Here is a 19,680-nt window from a genome sequence, read left to right on the forward strand (position 1 = left end):
ACTGGTTCTCAAAAGAACCCAAGAAAAAGTGCACTTTCTGCTCATGACTGAACAAGGTAAATTATTATTTTACAAATATCAAAGTAGCCAGGTATTCACACCCAGCCCAGTTGCTTCAACAAACAAACCTGAACAAACATCTCACGTCCATATCTCAATCGAGAAACCAGGCCGTGTCAGTGGCGGCATGATAATATATTTAAATTAATCATAGCTTTTCTATGGGTGTTTACCATTTGGGGCTTGAAATGATAAGGACTGTGAAAAAAAGGCCGTTTTAGTGCAGTTAGACTCAATTGGCTCTCAGCGAGACACAAGCAGAAAGGCAACTGGGCCACTCTGAACCAAGTGGGTTGGAAAATGACACCTTCAACTCTTGTTTTTGCTGCTCTGCTTGGTATTATAGGTAAGTTGTTAATATTAAATAATATAAATGTGTACTTTTCAAATACTGTAGCAAATTTTCTGGTAATGGAGGGCAATGTCTCTTCCATTTTGTGACCCTATCGCTAAGAGGGTGTGGTTTTTGTAGGTAGTATGAAAAACACAAACAGCTAATTATAAAATAACAGATAATATATATATATATATATATATATATATATATATATATATATATATATATATATATATATATATATATATATATATATATATATTTATTTCTATCTAAATAAAGGTGGAAAGAAAATTCACCCTGTATTAAGGTACATATATATTAAAGAAATGGAGGGAAAATGTAAAACCCTTGAACATGTTTTAGATTTTACTGTAGCTGAAATATTTGGTTATAGTTTGAAAATGTTTTTGACAAGAATAAGATTTTCAACATTTTTGTGGGAGATGGAAGTTTTATATATATATATATATATATATATATATATATATATATATATATATATATATATATATAATAAGGCTTTGCTTCTTTCTGGGATTTTTTTATAATACAAAATATATGTGTGGGGGTGTACATATTTGTGTGTATTCGTATGTGTCTCTAGTATGTGGTTCTTAAACCCTTTTGTTTTTTCAGGCTTTGCTCATTCAGTCGTTGTTCAAGTTCCCTATAAACAAATGAACATCACCATGGGTCAGTCTGTCACTCTTATCTGTGGCTACACCACTACAGCTAACCCGAACAACTCTAACATTGCATGGACTTTCCTTTCAGTGAAAACATATAAAATGGAACAGGTAAGATTCCATTAAAGCCAGCCATATTTTAAGATCCTTTTTCTTTTTAGCCTAATTGAATGAGTAAAAGTTTGTCTCAATGTATCTTTGGCAAAATGCCCTTGTTTAAACTGAAGGGACTAACATTCCTAGGAATGCCAAGATATTATTAAAAAAAATTATTCAGTGAGCTCCTACAGTATTTTTCATTTATCTGTTTATATATCTGTCACTTCATTCCACTAATAGAAACCCACCACAGTTGTTTTTTTTAATTTGTCATAAGCAGTCAAGCTGTAGTTCTGCTTCATATAGTTCTTTACAATTGCCTTTAAATGGAATTCTTTTATATATGAATCTTGTGGAAAACTTTTGATTCCTACTTATCAGAAATAAGTCAATTAATTGAATTGAAGTCCATTTGAATTTTCATTAAATCGTAAGGGTAAGAGAAGGTGCGCCAATAGCTACCAATACATTAGATGACTGACACAATAGCTGAATGCATGAATCACGAATCATGCATGAATCTAACGCCATTTTTATGAATTCATAGAGAATCAAATTCCTACAACCAATTGTTGTGTTTCAATTGTCAGTGATTTTCAGACACATTGTTTCATTTAGAACACTTGAGCTGCTGATCACAAGAATGGACCATTTATGTGTGTGTCATTTCTCACAGAATTTCTAAGATTAATTTCTAATGATGTACAGAATTCATTCATACACATGCACAAGGTTTAAATAACTATAAATATTTAAAACCACATTTGATAAATTTGTACCAGACCAACCAGAAATATGTAGTTTTCCTCAAAAACATTAAAGCATATATATATATATATATAAACTATTTTCTGTAGACTTCAAAGCATTAATTATTAATTAATTATTTTACAAAGCAATATATTAAGCAGATTAATGCAGGAATTAAATCAAAAATTTGACCCACCCGCTAATAGAAAACTACAAAACTTTACTCCGTCGCAGCTTCATTTGTTGTAAGATGCTATTTTCTTCTTCTCATAAATGTAACCGCTATTATGTAGAGACTTGTAGTTTTGATTTAATCCCACCCTAAATCTTGTCAACCAGTGACAATGAATATGAAACTCACAAGTTTTGCTGTAATGACAATGTACTCATTGTTTGGGGCTGCATCAATGCATATAAGTCAATACAGGAGCTGTTGAGGCTTGAATGTTGTGCTGTATGAAAGTCTACCATCGGATCCTTTTAGATCTGTTAAGTTATGTGAAAGTCAACACAAGGACCGGAGGAAGAGCAACTGGAAATAATAGGGACGTCTGGATGCTTTCTAAACCAGCTCATTGGAGGGTTTGTCAGGTGTGAAAATGATCCAATTGTGTTTAATTCACCCTCACTGTAAATCTGACCTAAGAGACACTCAATAAGGTCAGGAAAAAAGTCACCCGTGTTGACCACAATCCCCCAGGACTTTTTAGCTTGGAAAAACCTACTGCTAAGATTCACCCAGTGAGAAATGTGCTCAGTTTTCTGCAGAGACAGAAAGCAGTCAACTGCCTCTAGTCTTCAATAAGGAGGGCTGTTTGTTTATTTCTTAGCAGACTCCCTTACTCAGGGTTGATGTGTTGAGGGACAGTACTAAACTGGTTCATTCAGACTGCTGAGAACAAGACTGCATGACACCATCTGTCGTAAAAGTCCTTTCTACGTCTTTTCCATCCAAAAATAAACAATGTGGAATTATGAAAACACACCCATACAATGGAGAGGAAAACAGATTAATTCTATACAAATTAAAATGTCAATCTCTAACCATCTGCCTTCTGATAACATATTCAAATGGGAAGTGATATGCATCTCTCTGGGTGCTTCTTTAAAGAGGCTGTTTCAAATATCTTGGGATTTCATTGAATTTCCATAGGACTAATAAGTATGGGAGTGAAAAAAATTAATATAATCCCACATGATTTTAGTTTCATATGTCCTATTAAAATTAAATTTAAACCTGACATTGTTTTGTCAAGTGGGCCATAATAACTCAGATTTTGCAGGGGCCTTTGTTACGGAAGAGCATTAGGCCCACTTAAGAAAGAGAAAAAATATATATATTTTGAGAAAAAAAGTCAAAAGTTTTGAGATTTAAAGTCGAAATAAACTTTTGAGAAAAAAAGTCAAAAGTTTTGAGATTTAAAATCGACGCTGTTGGTGTTTGAACCTGAACTTTCAACTTTTTTTCTCAAAAGTTTATTTCGCCTTTAAATTTCAAAACTTTTGACTTTTTTTCTCAAAAATGTATTTCGCCTTTAAATCTCAAAACGTTTGACTTTTTTTCTCAAAAGTTTATTTCGACTTTATATCTCAAAACGTTTGACTTTTTTTCTCAAAAGTTTATTTTGACTTTAAATCTCAAAACTTTTGCCTTTTTTTCTCAAAAGTTTTGCATTTTTTTCTCAAAATATATATATATTTTTTCTCTCTCTTAAGTGACCCTAATGCTCTTCCGTACTTTGTCAAGCTGAAGAGTAAATCATTTTTATTTCACACTATTTCATATTTTCAAACATGCATTCATGACTTCAAGAACTTCTGTTGAATGGATGTTATACTGGCATAGGTAGTTAGTGTGTAAAGTGGAGGAGACTCTCAGATGAGCGCCTTTTCACCCAATACAGCCTGCACTGTGCCATAATGTTGTGAAATCTGAAGTGTCTTCCAAGAACATTTGTCTTGACACGGTGTACGGGACAGACAAACGTGGAAGATGTAGCTGGGAGCACCAGGTAAGCAGCACTCACTCAACAAGGACGCGCCAGTTTATACCACTTACGGCTGTCCTGCACATGTGCAAAGGAGTAAAGGAGTCAGTAATCAGTAATGGCCATGAAACAAAGAGATGTGGCCTTTGTTTGCATCAGATCAGGTAACGCTACAGTATGGACTGACTGAAAGAAAATGGCTGGTCAAGCTAAGTTATGAAGATTTGTGTAAAGATGCCTTTATACCTTAAAACATGAGGCAATAGATGTGTTTACACTGTCATTCCTGATCCAGATCAAATGCTTAAGAACATTTGATCAGGATCAGTGGTGTCGCAGCTACACTGCCATTTAATCAGGATCAAGTTTCAGCCGCTGAAGGGGTCTTTGCATGCACACTAGCACGTAAATCCAAATAATTATATGTATATAATAAATTAGTCCTTTAGAACACAGAGCTATATCAAAAACTGTCGTTTTATCTCTTTACAAATTATTCTAACATGTAAAACTAACACATTTGCATGTTTTTTTCGCAATCAAAGCATTTGAAATAAAAATACATTTGCTAACATAAAATAACAAGCCATTTAGTGTTATTTTTAACAATATTTTATTTATAATAACGTAAGTAGGGAAGTGTTCTCTTATCTGCTCCACTGATGTGAAGGATGTTTGTCTGCCGCAATGCATGCCGGAACTTGAGCCGGTCGAGTGTTTACACTGCCAGGATCAAATGCTACGATGCATTTGATCCAGATCTGTACCATCTCCCTGAGAAGAACATTTGATCTGATCGCTGAGCGTTTACAGTGCCATTTCTGAGCAGGACCAAATGTTACTGATGCATTTGATCCGGATCAGAAATGGTAAATGTGCCTAATGTAGTGTACATTTGTCATGGCTTAGATAAAAAGTAACCGACAATCATTCATACATGTTGTTACATTTTGTCTTTACCTGCTCTAAACTGTACTCATTTTATCATATCAGAAAAGATTCCGCCAAATTTATTTTTTTCTATCCCTAATGCAAATACAATGGTGAATAACAGGAAAGCTTTTATTTACTGGAACTATATGGCCAATGTGACCACGTGATACACATTACTTCCTCCTTGAATTTAGAAATAGGGCATATGAATTATTGTTGCAGTTTGATCTTTCAGTGTTTTAATCTGACATTGAATTGTATTGTCTTGAAAGACTCCATGTCACATCATGTAAAAAGTAGAGAAAATGTAAGGAGGAAGGAGGAAACCCCAGGAGTGGGTACTTTAGAAGCTGCGCCAATATTTTTACAAGGCACTGTACTACAATGTGTGACAGGTCATTCATCAAGGGCAGGAAGGACATTTAGAGTGGTAAAAATACTTCATATTTAGACTCATGTGGAACAAAATGTGTCACAAAAAATAGCTCCACCTGTTTAAATATGTCTTGTTTCAGGTGCTTCTTTGGCTTTCCGTTCAACTATTCATGGCCTCAATCAACATCCTGTTAAAGGAAATTCAGCATGGGCTTGTCAGGAGCGTAAAACAGAGCTGTCTTTAAGATATGAATTTAATTTACATAGCCCAACTTTCACAAATTGCTGTCTCTGTTTTGTCAGGGGTTAGGGGGGTGCTTAGTCTCCCTCAAATCCATCCACCTCGCTGCCCCTTATATGACATACACAATTCCTAGGACACATTGACTTTGTGTTTGATTAAAAACTTCAATGCTAACTAAGATATATTTGTGTTAATGTATCTGTGTAACAACATTGTTTTTATGTTTTGGCAGCAACATGAACTTTCAATGAATTAAGCTACTTTAGTGTATCTTAAAGATCAAAACAACTATCAAACCCATTCAATTAGCAGTTTAACTTGAGTCTTTAAATTAATGCCTAATATTTTTAGGTTTTTTGGGGGAGGGGGGATTCCATGAACACTATCATGAGTAGTATTATCTCATTTACACTCTTGTAGCTGTATTTTACCATGCAGCATGTTTTTGATAGTATGTTGACTTTCACACTTTTTTTAAGGAGTTAAATGTTTGTTTTGCAGTTTTATTACTACCAAGGTGGACAGAGTGCTGTCACTGGGCAGTTTACAGGCAGGGTAACCGCTGTGCCAGGAGCAACAAATGCATCAATAACCATCAGTAACATGCAGCCTTCAGACACTGGAAGCTACACATGTACAGTCAACAATATGGATGATATGAATGGACAAAATCAAGGGAGCATTTTCGTGTCTGTCTTTGGTACTTTACTTTTGTTTCATCTACAGTATAGTTCACCCAAACTACGTCTGTGTCACAACTGGCCTGTTCCCTCTTGCCAGCTCAAGTTCTGAATAATACATTTGTATTCTCAATTCAAAATCAAAGATGATACTGCTCTTTCACTAATGCCATTGCATTAGCATTAGGAATAGATTCATCCAAGACAGACGAATTGTAAGATTGTTAGTTGAGTACTTTGGTTTATCTGTGAATAGTTTAGTAAGATCATACTTTGTCAATCATATTTATTTGATTAATTTGTTTATTTACTTATGTTATGCTGTCATGGTACACTTTAGAAACTGACTGTTGTGCCGTTGTTGTTTCCAGTCATTCACCAATATGATTTTAATTCTCTTCTTTTGCCAATTGCAGTCAAACCCTCAAAGCCCTACTGTGCTGTACACGGGTCGGTGGAATTAGGTCACCTGGTGTCTCTGATATGTAAATCGGAGGAAGGCATACCTGCACCGACTTACACCTGGCACAAACTAGACCAAGGCACTACCAGAAGTGCACTTGGTCAGATGAGTGAGTCACTATAGATCACATAACTTTTCTTTATTGCAACTTTCAATCATTACAAAACATTGTAGAAATAACTCAGAAGTAGAGCTGACAATACAAACATAAAATTTAAAAAAAAATAGGAGAGGAACATATGCATTTTCTTAAACTCAGTAACCTGTTATTAACCTTATGTGTATCTTGAATTTTATTTTTTTATTTAAAAAAGTCTGTTTGTATCTTTCTTTCCTTTTCCAAAATTATAATTGTATGTAGAAATAAAAACACCATGCACAGGTGCAGAATGCTAATAACAAATTACAAAATATTAATTTAAGTTAATATTGTGTGTCATTTTTTAGACCTGCTTCTCCTTTTGTTCTTTCCAGATACACAATCTGGAATTTTGTCTATTGGCAATCTGTCACAGTTTGAATTTGGGCAGTACCAGTGCAACTCCTCTAACAGCCTCGGGGTTGCAACTTGCACCGTTGAACTCTCTGAAGGTCAGTTTGGACTCTAGGGCAATTATTCATCCTATGTATTTGTAGCATGAGTTTGCTGAAAATAGTACAATTCAGAAATCTCATGATGTGGTTGATGCCATTAATTGGTTCATATGATTATTAAATAGTTTTAATGTGTAACATAAGTATATGCCTTTTTTTTATTATTTTTTTTGTTTGCTTTTGTGTTTTGTGTGTATGGGGGGAGGAGCTGTTTCTTTTTGCTTTGTGACACATATTCAAAAAGTCTTACAACTCCAAAGCTTGTTATGTAAAACTGCTGGGTGGCCCAGAGATAAAGTCAGTGTTTGCTTGGATTTGGGAATCCTAAAATGGGAGGAGGGCTAGGTTATGTTCCTTATTTGATTCCATCACTGCCTTCGAGGCACATCTGTGAGAACGTGTGTGTGTGTAAAATAAAGCAGAATGGTAGGAATAGATCTGCCTTTGTTTCTATTATTGATAGAAACCACAATTATGTTCCCCCAGCCCTCAATTTTGCATTGGGTTCCTTTCAACAACTCAACTCAATTTTATTCCTCTTGTATTTCTCTTATATCTGGATATGGGCATCTGCAAATAAATAAATAATAATAATATAATAATAATAATAATAATAATAATAATAATAATAATAATAATAATAATAATAATAATAATACCTAACTCTACTGTATTTTTAATCCCCTTGTTCCTACAATGACATGCAAAAAAAAACTTGCACACCTCTCTATATTGTCCAATGCTTTATTTCTGAAATGAAATTCTGAAATTATTTTTACTTGTGGCTTTCTTATTATGCATCCAACAAAGAAAAAAATTAATTTCAGTTATTCTGCACACTAGTTCATTAAGCATCATTAACAACTACATCTTTTGGGAGGATATTGATTCAGATAATCCCAATATAGTACCTGCATAACTACTTTGCTGTCAATCCTTCCTTCAACAGTTCACGATGGAGCCATAGCTGGAGCCGTCATCGGGGCAATTTTGGGAGCTGCTCTAATTGCTCTCATCGTTTGGATTGTGGCCCATAATGTAAGGAGGAGGAAATACAATGCCAAACAGGGAGCCACCACAGAAATGAAGTAAGTACAGGATTTTTCAAAGCCAGAGATGAAAAAGCTCAACAACAGAACAGCACTGGGAGATACTGATTTCCACAAAATATGTAATAATACTACTTTCAAAGTCTATCCATTCAAAGATGTTTTGCTAAGACACAAAAGGTTTATCTGTAACTAAGAACATGAATAACCCCAAAAAATATGATCTGATACAAGGGTTTATTTTGGGCTTAATAGGCTTAACTATACATTATGGGTGATGACTTATATTTACAGTGAGGGAAATTTTGTACGTTTGCCCACTGACAAAGAAATGATCAGTCTATAATTTTAATGGTAGGTGTATTTTAACAGTGAGAGACAGAATAACAACAAAAAAATCCAGAAAAACGCATTTCAAAAAAGTTATAAATTGATTTGCATGTTAATGAGGGAAATAAGTATTTGATCCCCTATCAATCAGCAAGATTTCTGGCTCCCAGGTGTCTTTAATACAGGTAACGAGCTGAGATTAGGAGCACTCTCTTAAAGGGAGTGCTCCTAATCTCAGCTCGTTACCTGTATGAAAGACACCTGTCCACAGAAGCAATCAATCAATCAGATTCCAAACTCTCCACCACGGCCAAGACCAAAGAGCTGTCCATGGATGTCAGGGACAAGATTGTAGACCTACACAAGCCTGGAATGGGCTACAAGACCAAATGGAAGAAACACAAAATAACTGTCAGTCTCCCTCGGTCTGGAGCCAATGAACATCTGAATGATTCAGAGGAGAACTGGGTGAAAGTGTTGTGGTCAGATGAGACCAAAATCAAGCTCTTTGGCATCAACTCAACTCGCCGTGTTTGGAGGAGGAGGAATGACCCCAAGAACACCATCCCCACCGTCAAACATGGAGGTGGAAACATTATGCTTTGGGGGTGTTTTTCTGCTAAAGGGACAGGACAACTGCACCACATCAAAGGGACGATGGACAGGGCCATGTACCGTCAAATCTTGGGTGAGAACCTCCTTCCCTCAGCCAGGGCATTGAAAATGGGTTGTGGATGGGTATTCCAGCATGACAATAACCCAAAACACACAGCCAAGGCAACAAAGGAGTGGCTCAAGAAGAAGCACATTAAGGTCCTGGAGTGGCCTAGCCAGTCTCCAGACCTTAATCCCATAGAAAATCTGTGGAGGGAGCTGAAGGTTCGAGTTGCCAAACGTCAGCCTCGAAACCTTAATGACTTGGAGAGGATCTGCAAAGAGGAGTGGGACAAAATCCCTCCCGAGATGTGTGCAAACCTGGTGGCCAACTACAAGAAACGTCTGACCTCTGTGATTGCCAACAAGGGTTTTGCCACCAAGTACTAAGTCGAAGGGGTCAAATACTTATTTCCCTCATTAACATGCAAATCAATTTATAACTTTTTTTGAAATGCGTTTTTCTGGATTTTTTTGTTGTTATTCTGTCTCTCACTGTTAAAATACACCTACCATTAAAATTATAGACTGATCATTTCTTTGTCAGTGGGCAAACGTACAAAATCAGCAGGGGATCAAAAACTTTTTTCCCTCACTGTAGTTTCAGGTTATTAAGCAGCTGGTAATATAACGATACCAATAAAACCTTAGGAGAACAAGAGTTTACCCCCATGCTTTGTAGGCACAGTGGACTTTTATCAGCACCTAGCTAAGCTTTTATTTACTGTTCCTTCCCTGAAAAGCCATGCTCGATTAAGTCTTTTTTTCGGTGATAACCATGACTAATTTGTCTTTGTCCTGTAAAAAAGGGCTGTCCCCCAAGCTGACGACTCGGTGAAGTACAAAAACGTCCCCACCAAGGAGATTGCCCCAGCCAACTCCAACTCTGTGGAAGTCGAAGCAGAGCCGATGGCCGCTGAGGCCAAACCTGAGACGGAAGAAGCCTAGGTCACTAACCAACACGGAGGCAGCTGGGGATTAGAGAAGCAACGGGCAGCTGGCTGTTATCAAAGCTGCCCCCAGCTTCATGTATGTGCCAATACTAACAGCAATACTTGCAAAGCAAGTAATGTAACTGTCCCCTACCCCCGAAAACAAATATATGAAAATAAATTCATTCAGAAGCTTTGCAGAGAAAAAGTAATTAATTCTGAGGCATCATTATTCATTCAACAAAGAGTTACTGGTTTACTAGCAGTTTGTATCTTCATAGGGAGGGTCTATTTTACACACTGACTGATTATTTTGAACACAGCTTTCCCTACAGTAGCTCCAGGAGATGTTTTACAGTTATGTTTTTAAAATGTTTAAGTACAATTTTGATAATTTGTTTTTTAATATACTTTTTATTACTATTTCAAATTCAATGATGTCCAACTAGTAATTTAGAATTACATGATTGCGTATGATTATTTTGTCACTATTGTCGTAATGGCTGCCAAGGTTTTCTAAAGATATGTTGGTTTAATTTTGTTTTAAAGTTGCTCAACCTCATTTAAAATAATAAAAGTAAAAAAACAACAACATTGCATTGTATTGTCTTTCTTAATCTAATATCATTTAAACTGCTTTTGTATTCCTGAATTTCAGAGCATAAGAAAATTGTTCTAAATTATATGACACATTTTATTCTAGCCTCAAGTCCTAGATTTAGGTACCAGCCTGGAATATTCTGCTCCTGTTTTTAAGCCTTTTATAAATTTCCATTCCTCACCATCTCACAATGAAATGGAAAGTTTGATTGGCAGTAACTCATGATGCCATAATTGCTTTAAGGAGTCACCCTATTAGCTTTGCATCAATCATAATTGGCCAGTTAATGAAAATGAGAAATTTAAATGTAAAAATCTAAATTCATTTTCAAATATTCATCAAATGACGGAGATTAAAATTCAGCATTGGGCTGCATTAAGCTCAAAGTAACTCTTAAACTAATTTCCACACGCAGCCGTGACAAGGATCTTCAATGTCTTCAATACTAGCCTTAATAGCCACTTTTCTCAAAGCTATAAACCGAACCATAAAACTGTAAGTAGTAAAAAAGGCATAATTAATACACGCCTGATTGTATATTAGTCAAATAAAGGACCTCCCTTTTCATGGTGATTTTTTAAAATGTTTTATAAACCGTGATCCATTTAAAGAGTTTCTGCACAGCTCACTCCAAATAGTGTTGTGAGTAGAAAGGGTCTAGAGTAGAGGGATCTTGTCAAAATGCAAAAATATTAAGTGTATAAACAGTTCCTGTCATTGTATATTTGACTCAGCCCCACTTTAGCTACCCCTCTGGCAGTGCAAGCAAATGTGCTCAGTGAGTTCCCTGTGTTGGACACTGCATCTATGAAACTGAACTCAGCCTTAAACAAAAGGCAGATGGTGAATTTACTAATGGGATTCCTTTTCCTAAAATCAGACTAGACGTGAGTATTTTTAAATGGGTTTCTTTCTTCGGGCACACTTGCTATGTTCGGAGGCTAACTGCACAGTGTCATGGGTGGATAACGGTTGAATTAATTTAAACATGTTTCACTTTTTTAGTTTTCACACAGTATTTTCACTGCCAGAGGAGAAACACTAGAATACCTTTCACCACCAGGCTAAGGAGGATGTATTATGTTTTAGCACATGTACAATCCACTTGTATTGAGTTTTTAAACCGTATAGTAAGATTATATTGAACGCAATTGGTGCACATTGAACATCTGAAAAGGATACATAACAAGTAGATGGTCTTGTCTAAAACGTTCGCCAACAAGGAGTAAATGGAATGTAGAATATTCTGGATGTTCTGTTATTATTTTACAGTTAGAACATCATAATCATTTAGCAGTAGCTTTATTGTTTTCTTATTATGATTTCAATTTTTCAACCCACCTTTAGCTGTGATGAACAAACTGTAATACCTTACATTCTTTTTCCATAACCACCATTTAATATGCAAGGCAAACTATCTACAAACTATTTACAATCCTTTCTATCAAATGCCATAAAAATGACTAATATGTATTACTCAGTGGTCTTGTGAATCAGCCTTGTTGTTATTTGTATTCAAAATTATGTCATGAGAATCATCTTTGTTAGAAACACCTGCCTAATACTGTACCAGTCTGAAAGGTGATGTGTTAAACTATTTCTGACCTCAGGCAGTCGTTTGGTAGACAAAGCAGGAAGCAGTTCAGTGTGATCTCATTGCTGCCAAGCCTGTTCAGATGTTGTCAGGTGTCTAGTCTTTGGATGTGACTATCTGTAGAGGTAAACAGCAGAAGTCAATGTATCAGTAAACCAAGCACTAAAAAATACATGCCAACTCAAGGTCAGAAGAAAATAAAGCAATGCCAGCAAAAAGAATGAACATTTCCTAGCAAATCTACTTTCAGATGTTTATCAGTCACTTAAACGTTCAAGACAAGGAAGGCTACAAGGAAGCATCATATTTACATTTCACCAAAATAAATTAATTTCCATTTTTTTATGTAGTGAGCGCATTAACTGTGAAGTGGTCCACGCGGTTCTCCAGAATGAACATCGACACCTGACACATTTCTGAGACTGAGACGCTATATATAAATTGGTAGCTATCATATGCTTTCAGCAAATCAACTCAGTTTTTAAGCTACTGGAAAGCAAGGCCTGATTTCTATTTCTTTGTGAATTGGTTTAAGGTTCAGTTTCTTGACCGATGAGGAACAGGGCATCCTGAAGGCCGTCATTCTTAAAGATGCTTCCCTTAAGGAAAAGGAAAAAGACAGAATCAGTTTAACACTCCTTATTATTCAACTTAGGAGGAGAGCATAACAGATTCATGCTTGTGTGGCTTAGGGGTTCATTCCCTGTCCCAGAGTGCTATTCATCTCCAGTGGTTTAACCCGTTGAGCAGTAAGAGGTACCGGTACCGTACCTCAGTGAGGTGGGCCTCAGGGAGTATTGAAATATGTTTTACAATAGAAAGGTAATACAGCAAATACAATACTATATAAAACTAGCTACAACTATATATATAATTGTCCAACCATACGTTACTGTAATTAATTTTATTCATTTGGTCTGTGCCTCGTTATTTTGGACACTTTCACTGTTTTAGACTAAACAACAGTAAAAGTTGAGTCAGATCAAAACCCGCTTTTCATTACAAGCTTCGTACTGATAAGGCACACACAATGGTATGATTTGTAATTTGCAGTCAGTCTTATTTAGTAAACTATTTGTCAGTGAGTGTCCTGGGATGATTTACTCCAGTAGATACTGTATTCAGTGCAGCGAGCTCATACTCATTGTGACACAACAGGCTAGTTTTTGAAAGGAAAACAAAAGTACAGAACAAAAGGTGCCTTAGTTCTGGCTTTTATTTTGGCTTTTCAGCAAACACACAATAACGGAGAAATAAAACAAAATATCCTTCTAACGGATGTAACTGCTCAAACTAAAACTGAACCACGACCGGGAGTCATGGCGCTTCCTTGTTGCGATGCAGGGATTGCGTCTACTACTGCAAACTGAAGACATCGAAATAAGGACATCATTTGAATCTGCATCCTACATAGATCTATAATATGGGTGAAAAAACATAAACAAAACGCCAGCTAAAATACATATTGTCAGCCGATGATTTCCCATAGAAAAAAAAAAAAAAAACTATGCTCACTCTCCCAGGCAATCACACATTCAAATTTTGAAGTGCTTTATTGGAACGAAAAACAACAAGTGTTTCCAGTGCTGGAATTTAAATATGTACAATTGATTGAAAGTCAACTAATTTATTTTCTAAATTACACTAACGAACACTAAATTAAATGGTAATGGATAGAGATGTAAGAATTGTTATTTAACTGTAATAAACACTTATTTTGTGTGATTCCCCCTAGTGTTCAATCTTATTTATTATTTAGTATGCCATACTGTTACTGTTTAACATGTAAAATAACTAAACGACTCAATTCAGATATTTAAAGTTATATAGATATATTTTTCGATATTATTTAAGCCCTGAGTCACGGCAAAGCATTTTTGAATGTACTGCTCAAAAGTGAGGCCTCCTGTACAGCTGTGTGTGATTTAATAAAACTGAGGACCAACTATCCGGGCAGTAAAGGCCTTTTTACAATGCTATAATACATTAATAAGAAATCTTACATAGTGAATCCAACAAACATTATGTAAACCCTAATTTAAGGTTTCTGTACATAATTTAATGGGTTTTGGAAGAACATAGTCAACCTTAGATAAAATGGAAATGTAAATTATGGAACTAATGTGATAACAGGTTAATCTCAGACACAATCTTTATGTAAACATGTTATACCCCTTCATTCTCTGGAAGAAGGTTCGTTTTGAAATCTGGAATTTCTTTGTAACACTTTCTGTTGAATCCAAAATATTGTTTTCAGTCAATTCATTTCTTTGTTTCCACCTTTACAGACAGCTGGAAGACAGACTTAAAGACAAACAGCAACTTAAGCTTATAACCGGAAAATGGTTTGAGGAACTGAAAGACAAACGCTATAAGGATGGCATAAATGGGACTGACCTTGTGGTGTCATCACTGGGGAAAAATAGCATGCTGGGTAAATAATGCGGGTATCTCTCTTATGCCTTCTGATGTTTGGTGTTTGTTAAAGTGTTTTATTTTTTTCATTTAACAAGTCATTGGCCCTACAGAAACAGTGTTACCGTGCCTATTACAAAAACAAGCAAGCATCTGTTATTGTCTTATAAGACTGACGGCTCTTTGTTTTCTGTAGGCCTGAATATAGTGGCCTGTGTTTCACCTCAAGGAAAGATAAGCCACCTCACGATTTGCTCATTGCACATTCAGTCATTAATATTGGACAAATTGTTTTCACGTGTCCTTTGAGAAGGTTAGCTCTAAAACATGTCCAAGGGAGTGGAAAACAAGCTTTCACTTTCAATCCTGTATATTGGGCTCCTGATCTACTATCATAGATCTTGTGACTGCTGCCCAATGGTATTGTTAAATTCTAGCACAATGCTGTTTTCCTTGCACATTATTATGGCAATGTCCTACCTATATGTCACACAAAAAGACAATAAAACTAATATATATATATATATATGGTCGATCCTACATGAAAACTGCAGATAACAGAACTGGAAATAGAAATAAAAGAACAGTAACACAATTATTTAATACTGGTATGGTAGACAGGGAGATCAGCAGATGTACTTTAAAAATAAATAATGATTAAGTTGTGCTCTTAATCTCAGTTAATAATACAGTACAACACATGTACATATACCTTAAACTGGATGATATACGAAGGTTTCAGAGAGGAAAATAATGGTTTGATTTATTTATTTTCTTGTTCTTATCAAGACATCCACACCACAAGAGGGTGCAACAGCTCCATGTTACCTGAAAAATGTATTATCCACCATTGATTTTAACTAGAGAGTCAATAGCACCCCTGCCTGTCAGCTAACCCACATTGTCTTTAGGTAATCTGTGTTTATGCACATTTTAACATTAACCAAATAAAGTCTTAGTTTTACAGCTGTTTAGTTCACCAGTAGCCACAAGTATGTATAACATTTTTTTTTATTATTATTATTATTATTATTTTTATTTCTTGGCAGACGCCCTTATCCAGGGCGACTTACAACATAAGTGCAAAAATACAGAGAAGTACAAGGCATCAATCATTACAAATTCAACTTAGCTAAAATATAGCAATTCAAAATAATACATTTTACAAATTCCAATTTACAATTTACACAAGTACAGTAAGTGAGGTCCTACATCCTGGACGGTGAAAGCTAAGTGCTGTCAAGATGTCGGGTTACAGACGAGGGCTACGGGAAAGGGAGCAAGGAGGAAAACAATCAAGAACGCGAGGAGCATAATAAGCTGAAGTGCTATCTAGCAGGGATAGAGGACTAATATTACTGTAAGTGCTGTCGGAAGAGATGCGTCTTGAGTAAGCGCCGGAATGAGGTCAAGGACTCTGCTGCTTTGACTTCGGTGGGCAGGTCATTCCACCACTTAGGGTTCAGGGATGAGAAGGAGCGGCTCTGGAGGAAGGAGAGTGGAGAGGAGGCAGAGTTAACCTTCTGGCACTGGAGGAGCGCAGTGGTCTGGTGGAGATGTATGGAGAGACGAGTGTCTGAAGGTAGCTTGGTGCAGTGTGGTCGAGACAGCGGTAGGTGAGGGTCAAAGTCTTGAACTGGATGCGTGCCGCTCTCGGGAGCCAGTGGAGGGAGCGGAGCAGTGGGGTAGCGTGTGAATCGGGGCAGAGAGACACCAGACGAGCCGCAGAGTTCTGGATGAGCTGGAGCGGCGGGTAGTGGATGCAGGCAGGCCGGCCAGGAGGGAGTTGCAGTAGTCCAGGCGGGAGAGGACCAGTGACTGGACGAGTAGCTGAGTTGAGTAGTCGGTGAGGAAGGGACGGATCCGGCGTATGTTGCTCAGGAAGAATCTGCAGGTGCGCGTCAGCGTGGTGATGTGCTGGGAGAAGGAGAGCGCAGGATCGAGGGTGACTCCTAGATTTTTAGTGGAGGAAGAAGGAGAGAGTGTGGTGGATTCCAGGGGGATTGAGATGGGGAGGTCAGCAGAAGGTGAGGAAGAGTGGGGGAAAAAGAGATCTGATTTGGAGAGGTTGAGCTTGAGGTGGTGCGAGTGCATCCAGGCAGAAATGGCAGACAAGCAGGAAGAGATGCATGAGGGGATGAGAGGGTCAGAAGAGGGAAAAGACAGGAAGATCTGAGCATCATCAGCGTAGAAGTGGTAGGAGAAGCCGTGGGAAGCGATGAGGGGGCCCAGGGAGCGAGTGTAGAGAGAGAACAGGAGCAGGCCCAGGACGGAGCCTTGGGGAACGCCTGTGAGGAGTGGTTGGGGGGTGGATGCGAAGCCTCGCCATGTCACTTGGTAGGACCGGTCGCTGAGGTAGGAGGAGAACCAGGTGAGAGCAGTCCCAGAGATCCCAAGGTCAGCGAGGCAGGAGAGGAGGATGGAGTGATCAACGGTGTCAAATGCTGCAGAGAGGTCAAGGAGGATGAGGACTGAGGAGAGGGAGGCTGCCCAAGCGCGGCTGAGGGAGTCAGTGACAGCCAGGAGAGCCGTCTCAGTGGAGTGAGCTGTGCGGAAGCCGGATTGCAGAGGATCAAGGAGTGAGAGGGAGGAGGAGGGGGAGGGGGAGGGGGAGGGGGGCAAGGAGGGAGGAGAAGGTGGAGAAAAGTTTGCGAGGGTTGTTGATAGTGGATTCGAAGAGCGATTGGAAGTAAGACTTCTTGGCTGAGGTGAGAGAGGACGAGAATGTGGACAGTAGGGAGCGGTAGAGATCAAGGGCGGCTGGGAGTTTGGTCCTTTTCCACTTTAGTTCGGCGGCACGCAGACTAGTTCGGGTTGCACGGAGAACAGCAGAAAGCCAAAGCTGAGGAGGGGAGGGACGGGCAGGATGAGACGTGAGAGGACAGAGAGAGTCAAGGGAGGAGGTGAGGGAGGAGAACAAAGTGGAAGTAGCACAGTTGACAGATAGATTTGAAAAACAATCAATGGAAGGCAAGAGAGTGAGGGCAGTGGAGGCAAGGGTGGAGGGGGAGACAGAGCGGAGATTTCAGCGGAAGGTGACAGAGGGAGTGGGTGGAGAGGGGAGGGAGGGAAGGGAAAGGGAGAAGGAAATTAAGTGGTGGTCCGAGATGTCCATGGGTGTCACGGAGAGTGTCGAAGGGGAGCAGCCTCTAGAGAAGATGAGGTCTAGCTGGCGGCCAGCCCTGTGAGTGGGGGGGGATGGGGAGAGAGAGAAGTTAAAGGAGTGAAGGAGAGGAAGAAATCAACTTTGTCAATTTGTCAACAAATAGTTTCAAAAAACCCATAGAAAAGGACATGGTGTACTGGACCTTTTTTATGGTGGTACATTTTACAAGTTTGCTTAAAGATATACACTTGTTTGTGTGTGTATGTATGCATATTTTTATGTATATGCATATATTTATGTAATTAATTGATTACTTTGCTATACTTATCATTTTATAATATATGCTCTGTATTGCACAAAGATAACTTTAATTGTAAGTGAAAAAGTCCCTTTTCATCATCTTGTTTTTCAGGCATGCTAAATGTTAAATAATTACTTAATATATCACCACTGAGCTCGAAATCTGACGTTGCATAAACCCTTGGTGCCAGCTGTTCTCTGGACTCATCTCCTATTTTAAGATTTAGTTTACAGAATGCACTCCCCATGCTGAATACAATTATTTTAAAGTAAATAAAATGTAATGCTACCAGTGTACAATATACTGCAAAACTAAATTAAAACATCTTTTATTAATGGATATTTTTCTTTTAAAAGATGACTACAGTGGAACCAGCAGTTCCACAGATAGTCTTCATTCTTCAGGGGATCTTAACCAGACAAATTGTGGATTTACAGAAACTCGTTGGGAATTTGCCGGCAGGTAACTCAAAATAAGGGATTTTCTGCATTACATTTCCTTTTATCTCAATACCACTGTGTACATTATGTTTTCATAGGTTACTTTCACAACTGTCATCAGTATGTTTCAAGCATGACTGCCTGTTTTATATATTGTGCTATTGTTGTTTTCAATTTAACTACATTTGCAATGATTTGTATTTGAGCACTATATAAAATAAAGTTTATGTTATTATAAAATGAAGTTTCTAAATATAAGGAAAAGCACTATACAATATTTATGGATATTTACAGAAATGCATGGCTGCTGCTTGTTTAATTTTACAGGGTTGCTGAAGACATACAGAAGTATAATGAGATATCAAGAAATACCTCAAAACCCATCTTGAGACCACCGCATCCGCGTCTTCCGCCCCCTCGCATCCCCCCCCCCCACCTCCGGTTGCTGACACAGGCCTGGTATACACTCCATCACTTTTGCGGTGAATCATAACTCAACAATGCTCAACAATATAGGTCAGAGTATTGTCTGTGAGGGAAAACATGTTTCAGCATGATCTTCATTATGACTGCTAGATCTGTCTTCACAAAACCAAGCAAAAGAAAAGATGCATTTTGATATTCTAGCTAGAACAAGTTAGAAAGCACACCTAATCTCCTGGGCTTCTCAGCACTCTTGCTCTTATGCATGTTTTTATGAAACTATTCTTGCTTATGCTCCTGCTTACTCATGTATTGTTATTATTATTATTATTATTATTATTATTATTATTATTATTATTATTATTATTATTTTTATTTCTTGGCAGACGCCCTTATTCAGGGCGACTTACAACATAAGTGCAAACAAAGTGCAAAAATACAGAGAAGTACAAGGCATCAATCATTACAAATTCAACTTAGCTAAAATATAGCAATTCAAAATAATACATTTTACAAATTCCAATTTACAATTTACACAAGTACAGTAAGTGAGGTCCTACATCCTGGACGGTGAAAGCTAAGTGCTGTCAAGATTTAGGGTTACAGATGGGGGCTACGGGAAA

At 37.6% G+C, this 19,680-nt stretch overlaps 1 protein-coding gene across 1 annotated transcript; it reads left to right on the forward strand.

Annotated features, from left to right (window-relative positions):
* The first annotated feature begins 267 nt into the window (after positions 1 to 267).
* LOC136759791 (V-set and immunoglobulin domain-containing protein 1-like) lies at positions 268 to 10,771 on the forward strand. The gene is made up of 7 exons (XM_066714827.1): positions 268 to 406; positions 1,037 to 1,197; positions 5,977 to 6,175; positions 6,572 to 6,727; positions 7,093 to 7,209; positions 8,162 to 8,300; positions 10,055 to 10,771. Exons 1-7 carry the CDS (start codon positions 361 to 363, stop codon positions 10,191 to 10,193), a joined length of 957 nt encoding a protein of 318 aa, XP_066570924.1. The 5' UTR covers positions 268 to 360; the 3' UTR covers positions 10,194 to 10,771.
* Positions 10,772 to 19,680: the final 8,909 nt, after the last annotated feature.

This window comes from Amia ocellicauda, chromosome 10 (genome assembly GCF_036373705.1).
Source record: "Amia ocellicauda isolate fAmiCal2 chromosome 10, fAmiCal2.hap1, whole genome shotgun sequence".
NCBI lineage: Eukaryota > Metazoa > Chordata > Actinopteri > Amiiformes > Amiidae > Amia > Amia ocellicauda.